Below are 8,834 nucleotides of genomic sequence, written 5' to 3' on the forward strand. Positions count from 1 at the left end.
TTCATATTATTCCTGTTTAAAAGAACTCAGCTAAGCAAAATCTGATTTTACTATTTACCTTGTGTTATCCCCATAAGTAAGTCTCTTCAATTCTGAGCTTCAGTTTCCTCATCTATAAAGTGGGTATTCAAATTCAATGTAATTTCAGTCAGGCCACAAGTTAGGGTATTAAAAAGCTGGGTGAGCACCAGGTGCTAGTGGTTCACACCTGTAATCCTAGCTACTCAGGAGGCTGAGATCTGAGGATTGTGGTTCAAGGCCAGCCTGGGCAGAAAAGTCCATGAGACTCTTAAACTCCTAGGAAACTGAAGTGGCACTGTGGTTCAAAGTGGTAGAGCACTAGCTTTAATTCAAGCATACTAATGGATTCCAGCTCCTCCACTTACTAGTGTTCCCCAGGGAAGGGTGTTTTAACCATGACAAGAACTCAGTGTTCTTTCTACTGACCAGGTTAGCCTTGCGCCCTGGAGCTCTCTGGAGCTGCTGGACAGCTATGGCTATGGGTCAACTACACAATGATGAGGGGAAGGGTGACACTACTGTGCACTGTGCTGCATGCTGTGGAGGTAAGTAGGTCAGGTGTGCTCAACTCACTTTCTACTCACCATGTGTTTATCTGAGTACAATGCCACGTAATTCCAGGAGCATCGGTTCATTAACTTCACTGAGTCTCCAAAACTTCCCTGAAGAAAGTACATTTAAAGGTCCATGTCAGAAACAAGTAAGCCAAACCCAGCCCTTGTGGCTCACACCTATAATCCCAGCTACTCAGGAGGCTGAGATCTGAGGATGGCAGTTCAAAGCCAGCCCAAGCAGAAACTTGTACTCTTGCTCTACTTTTGTGTTCAAAGTTGGCACTCAACCACTTGAACCACACCTCCCAGATTTTGTTTTTTTCTAGAGATAAGCTCTTGAGGATTTTTCGGCCTAGACTGGGTTCAAATGGTGATCCTCAGATCTGTCTCCTGGGTAGCGAAGATTATAAGCTTGGCCTTACATCCTGATTCAATTGTCAGTTCTTTATTTTTTTTATTTTTATTTTTTGGGTCCAGTCGTGGTGCTTGAACTCTGGGCCTGGGTGCTGTCAGCTCTTCAGCTCAAGGCTAGCGCTCTACCACTTGAGCCACAGCGCCACTTCTGGCTTTTTTCTTTTTGCTTATGTGGTGCTGAGGAATCGAACCCAGGGTCTCAGGCTTGCAAGGCAAGTGCTCTACCACTGAGCCACCTTCCCAGCCCCTCAATTGTCAGTTCTTTAAACCATACTATATACCTTAAATGAATATGGGGGAGGGGAGGGGAATGGAAGGGGAAGGGAAAGAAGAGAAAAGGAGCCAGAAAGGATGAAGCTGAGTAACTTCTTGGTCACACAACGCCAAGTGACCTGGATCTCCCAGAGACCTGGATTTGAGCCCAGCAAGATCAGCGTGGCTACACACGCAACACCTACCCCGGGTTGCTTACAGGGGAGTCAGATGAGACTTGGTTAGGACCTTGCCCCTGTCATGATGGACGCTTGGAGTCTGGGCTTGGAGTCCCTCCACCTTTCCCACCACTAGGCTACCACCAAGCCTAAATCTCCTTAGGAAAACAGCCCTGAGGGACAGAATAGAGATGCCATTGTTCTATGTGCCCCCACGCTGGGTGGGCCTGGAGCCTTACACCTCAGTCTGGCCCAGTCATCCTCCGGCTCCCATCTCCTGAGTACTGAAATTTCAGGGGTGCCCCACCACCCCTTGCTAAGATTTTGCTTCTTACAGCGGCCTCAGAACTTGAAGTGAGGGCCCGGGCCTGGCCTCCCCTCCGGCCGGCCGCCCTGCAACCCAAGCAACTCGGCGACCCTCCCACCTCCCTCCAGGGGGCGCTGCAGGATCGACGCGGCTTGGCATCAATCTGGTCGCCCCCGGATGCTTAGGAAGCATCGAGAACACGGTCTGGGTGGCTAGAGAGGCATTTCCCCCCTCCCAGGAGCTACCCAGGTCGCGGCTGGGCCGCAGACACTTCCGGTTCCGGTTCTCAGTTCCGGAAGTTGCCTCGTAGGGTGGCGTGCTGGTCCGTGTGGCCTTTGTAAGATTCCACCATGGCGTACCGTGGCCAGGGCCAAAAGGTGCAGAAGGTGATGGTGCAGCCCATCGTATCCTCCGCGGTGTGTCTGGAGCTAGAAAACAGGGAGGGCGTGTTAGGCGGAGGGCAGGCTGGACGGAGCTCCGTGCGGGCCTGCCTCCCATGAGCCCCCGGGGCGGCCGAGCCCGGGAAAAGCGCGGGCCGGAGAAGGACGGCGATGGGAGGGCGGCGGGCCCGGGCCGACCCCGGCCGGGAGGGCAGGCCTGGCGGGTACCGAGCCTGGGCCGGGAGGGCAGGCGTGGCGGGCACCGACCCCGGCCGGGAGGGCAGGCCTGGCGGGCTGTGGGTTCACGCCGACCCTGAGTGCAGAGGGCAGGCGCGACTGGAGCAGCAGAAGGGGCCCGGGCTGTCACAGCCGCCGGGTGGGAGCAGGAGTTAGTAGTGGCCTGGGCAGAAGGAAAAACGGGCTTCCAGCCCCTGAAGGGAAGGCGCGGGGCGGGGGCGGTGTCTTCCAGTCTGTAGGGCTCCCCCCCCCCCGTGCATGCGCAGCTGGACCCCGCTGTCAGGAAAGAAAAGGAAAAAAGTGAGGGGGGAGTTGGGTAGAAGCTTAGTTTCAGGGAGTAGACTCTACACTATGCGTGTACTTTTTTTTTTTTCCTTAACCACGGTGATTCAGAATCTTATCTTCAGATATTTACAAAATGTAAGTACGTTTGCTGTGTACCAGCCACCATTTAAATAGAAGTTGTTTTCATTTGGCAGTGTGTATCATCTTTTCCTGATGATAGTGTTCTACAATTTAAAAATGGGTGAACTTAAGAGATTAGTAGAAAGCTCTAGTGTAATAAAATAATGTGTATCTCTGCTAATTCCGAAGCATGCAAAAAAACCAACCGAGTCATTACTTTGATCAAAATGAATGATTTCACAATTTTAGTGGTACTTTTGTTTGTAGTGTTGATAGTCGTCATTGTAGACTTTCCCAGTTAGATCCTTTACCATGAAACGGAAACCTAGTCACCTTAAACCAGGTCATAGTTTACTACCTAGGTCATAGGTTTACTACCTAGGTCATAGGTTTACTACCTGTGGGGAAGCTTAAATGAAGAAAGGGAAGAGGGGAAGAGTAGATTCGGAGAAATTTAGAGTGTGAAAATAGATTAAGCCATTTCAATTTTTTTGGGGTGGGGAGGGGTCCAGTCGTGGGGCCTGAACTCTGGACCTGGGTGCTGTCCCTCAACTCTTCAGCTCAAGGCTAGTGCTCTACCACTTGAGCCACAGCGCCACTTCTGGCTTTTTCTGCTTATGTGGTGCTGAGCCACATAATTGAACCCAGGGCCTCATGCATGCAAGGCAAGCGCTCTACCACTGAGCCACCTTCCCATCCCAAGCCATTTCAATTTTTAATTGCCAGAGTTTAGTGTCTTCCCCTGATTAAGTGTGTATCATGGAATACCGAACCTACAAGCCCTGCTTTGGACCTGGATTTTGCTATGGCAAATAAGCCTTTGGTCAATAGAAATTACTGCCTAAGCTGGGCACCTGTGACTCATGCCTGTAATCGTAGCTACTCAGGAGGCCTAGATAGGAGGATTGCAGTTTAGAGCCAGCCCAGACAGTAAAGGCCTTGAGACTCTTATCTCCAATAAACTTAAGGAAAAGCCAGAAGTGGTGCTGTGACTCAAGTGGTAGAGTGGTAGCCTTGAGCAAAAAAAAAAAGCTCAGGGGTGCTGAGAATGTGGCTTAGTGGTCAAGTGATTGCGTAGCATTCATGAAGCCCTCGTTTGTTTCCTCAGTGACACATAAACAGAAAGCTAGAAGTGGTGCTGTGGCTCAAGTGGCAGAGTGCTAGTGTTGAGCAAGACAAGCCCCAGGACCAGCAAAAAAAAAAATTACTGTCTGGTAACTTATCCACATACAGACACATACTCTCACCAGTTTTCATTTTAAATATGTTGAGAAGCAGTAAGAAATATGGTTACCTGCCAGGATTTCAGGAAAATGACTTATTTGGACATTGTCAAGATAGCTGTTTTTGTTTTTTTTTGGGGGGGGGTCCCGGTCGTGGGCCCTGAACTCTGGGTCTGGGCGCTGTCCCTCAGCTCAAGGCTAGTGCTCTACCACTGGAGCCACAGCGCCACTTCCAGCTTTTTTCTTTTTGCTTATGTGGTGCTGAGGAATCGAACCCAGGGCCTCAAGCATGCAAGGCAAGCACTCTACCACTGAGCCACCTTCCCAGCCCCAAGATACCAGTTATTAAATGAAACTTTTTAGCAGATAACTGGTTTGTTTACTGTTAGATATGGATTGCTTAGTTAAATTTCTTGGCTTATATTCAATAAGTTTTAAAGGAGTCATTTTCTATTGATGGAATTTTCTATTGATAGAAATAATTGCTTACTGTTTTATTTATTTTTGCTTATGTCAGAGATCTCGGATTCAGGTGTGGCTCTATGAGCAAGTGAATATGCGGATAGAGGGCTGCATCATTGTAAGTACCCTCACTTTTTCTTAATGCAGTTTGTTAATAGAAAAAGACTACAAAATGGCTAGCATGCAGTGTATTTAAAAGGCGGGGGGTGGGGGGGTGACTAACCCAAGCAAAGCTTTTCAGGGCCCACTGTTTGGACTTTTTTCCTTGTTTGGTTGATAGTGATATTGGGTTGGGGGAAGAGAGGAAAATTAAACTTCATATGTGAACAATAGAATTAGAGGACGGTCTGGGCTAGGTATTTCCTGAATAGAATTGGTGGAGTAAATTCCAGGATAGCACAGTGTGTTAAGCAATGGTTTTGGTTTTGGTTTTATTTTTTTTCTACTTTGTTTTTATTTTGTACTTTTTTGCTGAAGATCAAACTCAGCCTCTCACATGCTGAGCACTTGTTCTACTACTAACCCATCCCCCAGCTCGGCAGTTTTTTGTTTGAGACAAAGTCTTGCTAAGTAGTCCCAGCTTCTTGAGTACTAGGATTACAGGCGTGAACACCATTCCTAGTCTTAATGCTTTGAAAAAATATATATATAGCTAGACATAATTATGTTAGGAGACTTTGGTGTCAGAGATTCCATCAGTAATCTCCCCCTGCTCAAAGCATGTAACTGGGATGATAGTGTTTGTGGAGCACATATCAAGAGCAATGGTAGTAAAATGTAGTTCGTCTATGTACACACATACTATGTTTGACAGGTTGTAAAAGGGGAAGGAGGATGGCTTGCTAGTATAGCAAATGAAATACTGAGTCTACAAGGTTGGAGAAATAATAGGGACCACATTCTGGCCAAACCCCCCACTCACACCCCACACTCTGCCTCCACTGAGGATTGAATTAGATGTCTCCTGCATGCTAGGTTCATTTAAAAAAAAAAAAAAAGCTTCAAGCGAAGTACTGGTGGCTCACTCACACCCCACACTCTGCCTCCACTGAGGATTGAATTAGATGTCTCCTGCATGCTAGGTTCGATTTAAAAAAAAAAAAAAAAGCTTCAAGTGAAGTACTGGTGGCTCACTCTCACCCCACACTCTGCCTCCACTGAGGATTGAATTAGGTGTCTCCTACTTGCTAGGTTTGTTTTTAAAAAGAAGCTTCAAGCCAAGTACTGGTGGCTCACACCTGTCATCGTAGCTGTTCAGAAGGCTCAGATCTGAGGGACACAGTTTGAAGCCAGACTGAGTAGAAAAGTTTGGGAGACTCCATCTTTAGTTCACCAATAAGAAGTTGGGCTAGGGGCTGGGAAGATGGCTCAGTGGTAGAACACTTGCCTTGCATGCATGAGGCCCTGGGTTCGATTCCTCAGTACCACATAAGCAAAAAGAAAAAAGCCAGAAGTGGCACTGTGGCTCAAGTGGTAGAGCGTTAGCCTTGAGCTGAAGAGCTGAGGGACAGCGCCCAGGCCCAGAGTTCAGGCCCCACAACTGGACCCCCCCCCCAAAAAAAAAAGTTGGGCTAAAGGTGTCCCTTAAGACAGAAAGCACCAGTTTAGCAAGGAAGAGGAACACAAGGCCCTGAATTCAAACCCTGGTACTGGACCCCCTCCCACCCCAAAAATGAAAAGAAAATAACGAAAGGTATATTGCTGCTAAAAGATCAGTGGATGACTATTGAATTCCTACAGTTAGGAGGCATTTCTGTATCTGGTTATATAATCTTAGAATGGTTTGGATCTGATTTTACGTGAAAATAACAGTTAAATTATTTTTTAGGGTTTTGATGAATACATGAACCTTGTGTTAGATGATGCAGAAGAAATTCATTCTAAAACAAAGACAAGAAAACAACTGGGTAAGTATATAGTTAGCTTTACAGAATTGTAGATGTATTTGTTTTACTGGAGAAGCCAATGGCCTGAACCCAGTTCATGTGTAAATTTTTCCTTTGAGAGCTTACTGAGAGAGAAGCCATCCGCTGCCAAGTTGTCCTTTCTGCTTCTGTTTTTCTGAGCAAGCTCACCAAAAGCTAATGGTATTAAGTCCTAATAGTCGTAGTGTTCATTTCAGATTCTGTAAACATATTTGACCATGCTGGCCACTCCCTCCTTGAAATGCTTTGACCATTTGATTCATTTTTCATCTTTGTTTATTCCTTTTGAAGCATTTGTATATTCATCCCTTGAGACTCAGCCCATAAATGTTTGAATTGCATGGGGCTTGGTCCTTAGTACTGTTTTCCTAGGCACTCAAGACCTCACTTCAGTCACCATCTGTGTATTGACTTGCATATCTGAGGCCCTGGCCTCTCCTTGAGCTTGGTTAGCATGTCTACATGAGAACTTTTCAGAGGCTCATCAAAGTCATATCAAATTCAGCTCCTATTTGTGTGTTGTTTGGGGCCATTTCAGTACTCACCGCCTTACAGGAAGGATGGCACCAGTTCACATTTAGCCCATGGATTGGTTCCTATGTGGCGCTCACTTTCACCTTACTCTCTGGGCTTCAACTATCTTTAAACACTTGACATCTCTCTGCTTGAAATTCTCTTTGACTTCCTGTTGCTCTTATGACAATGACAAAATGACAGTGAGAAAACCATTCGTGTGTTTTGCAGGGCCCCGTGTCCACTGGCTTTGTCTGCCTCTGCTCATCTGTTTACACTGTCTTTATTTTCTGAGCTTTCCACACTTGTCTTCCTCTGGTTCGTTGCTCCACCATATTTTAAGGTTTGTGTTTTATTTAGACAGGATCTTGGTATATGTGTGGACTGGCTTCATTCTCAATCCTCTGGCCTTGGCCTCCCCAGTGCTGGGATTATAAGTGTGCCCTATCATGTATTCCCAAACTGGCCTCATTCTCACTTCCTCTGGCCTGAGCCAGGCACGTGCGTGCGTGCGTGAGGTCAGTTGTGGGGCCTGAACTCTGGGCCTCAGCTCTTCAGCTCAAGGCTAGCACTCTACCACTTGAGCCACAGCGCCACTTTCAGCTTTTTCTGCTTATGTGATGCTGAGGAATTGGACCCAGGGCCTTACGTATGCGAGGCAAGCACTCTACCACTGAGCCACCTTCCCAGCCCTATATTTTATTTATACACACACACACACACACAGTTTTTTTTGGTTGTGGGGCTTGAACTCTGGGCCTGGGTGCTGTCTCCGAGCTCTTCAGCTCAAGGTGAGCGCTCTACCACTTGAACCACAGTACCACTTCTGGTTTTCTGGTAGTTTATTGGAGATCAGAGTCTCAAGGATTTTCCTGCCCGGGCTTGGCTTTGAACTGTGATCCTCGGATCTCATGAGTAGCTAGGATTACAGGTGTGAGCCACCAGCGCCTGGTTCCTACCATATATTTTTGTCTATGCTGTTGTCATTGTCTTTAGAATTGAGATCAAATAGTGAGTACTTCTATTAATATTAAGCCTAGGGTTTAATTTGATTTTACTTAAAATACAAGATAAGATGTGCTGAGCTTGTTAAGATGTGTTGATTAGCCTGTTTCTTAGTTAATGTTTCTCCACTTGAGAGAAATATTTTCAGTGTTTTAATAAATGGATGTAAGTTTCTGGTATTAATAACTTTTTTTGTTGTTGCAGGTCGGATCATGTTAAAAGGAGATAATATTACTCTACTACAAAGTGTCTCCAACTAGAAATGATCAATGAAGTGAGAAGTTATTAAGAATCTTATACAGTGTTTTTTTGTTTTGTTTTTTGTTTTTTTTTAGTGTTCTTTGCTGGGAATCTAAGAAAACATCTGTTCATATTGTTTGATGAGCCCCGTTGTTAGTGTGCACAGTTCTGATGACCTTGTGTTATCATCAGGTGACAATAAATGCCTTGGGATTGTTTTTATTAAGTTCATATTGTTTCTTTGTATCCAGTGGTAAAGACCTCATACAATGGCACTTTTAGGGGGTGACAGTTAAAAGGGTTGGCAATTCTGGGAATATGCTGGAGTTTTTTTGTCTGCCCCTCAGCTCAAGGCTAGCACTCTACCACTTGAGCCACAGCGCCACTTCCAGCTTTTTCTGTTTATGTGGTGCTGAGGAAACGAACCCAGGGCCTCATGCATGCGAGGCAAGCACTGTACCACTGAGCCACCTTTCCAGCCCCAAATATGCTGTTTTCATAACAGAAACCTGCGTGTTTTTGAGGCACAGAGTGGGAATTGTAGCTGACAGGCAAGCGTTCAGTGTTGGGTGACAGAGGAAAGGAGAGATCAGAAATAAACAAGGGTATTGACTCAGTGTCACATCTCATTCTTATAACTAGCCTAGCAAAGGGTTTAGGCCCCCCGGAACTCTTGAATTTCTAAGTGAAATAGGCAGAGGGCATGGGAGCCCTATT

The 8,834-nt window shown here is 46.2% G+C and overlaps 1 protein-coding gene across 1 annotated transcript; it reads left to right on the forward strand.

Moving 5' to 3' along the window:
• The first annotated feature begins 2,012 nt into the window (after positions 1-2,012).
• On the forward strand, positions 2,013-8,346 carry Snrpe (small nuclear ribonucleoprotein polypeptide E). Its single transcript, XM_013017359.1, has 5 exons — positions 2,013-2,131; positions 2,738-2,764; positions 4,490-4,552; positions 6,263-6,341; positions 8,082-8,346. The coding sequence occupies exons 1-5, from the start codon at positions 2,078-2,080 to the stop codon at positions 8,135-8,137; spliced, it is 279 nt and encodes a 92-aa protein (XP_012872813.1). The 5' UTR covers positions 2,013-2,077; the 3' UTR covers positions 8,138-8,346.
• The last annotated feature ends 488 nt before the right edge of the window (positions 8,347-8,834 follow it).

This window comes from Dipodomys ordii, unplaced genomic scaffold (genome assembly GCF_000151885.1).
Source record: "Dipodomys ordii isolate 6190 unplaced genomic scaffold, Dord_2.0 Scaffold35, whole genome shotgun sequence".
NCBI classification, from domain to species: Eukaryota; Metazoa; Chordata; class Mammalia; order Rodentia; family Heteromyidae; genus Dipodomys; species Dipodomys ordii.

Excerpts from the sequence above, each read along its gene's own strand:
- Snrpe (XM_013017359.1), top strand. The coding sequence starts at position 2,078 with ATGGCGTACCGTGGCCAGGGCCAAAAGGTGCAGAAGGTGATGGTGCAG. Across the intron at positions 2,132-2,737 it reads AGGTGATGGTGCAGCCCATC|AATCTTATCTTCAGATATTT; the intron begins GTATCCTCCGCG and ends ACGGTGATTCAG. Across the intron at positions 6,342-8,081 it reads AAAGACAAGAAAACAACTGG|GTCGGATCATGTTAAAAGGA; the intron begins GTAAGTATATAG and ends TTGTTGTTGCAG.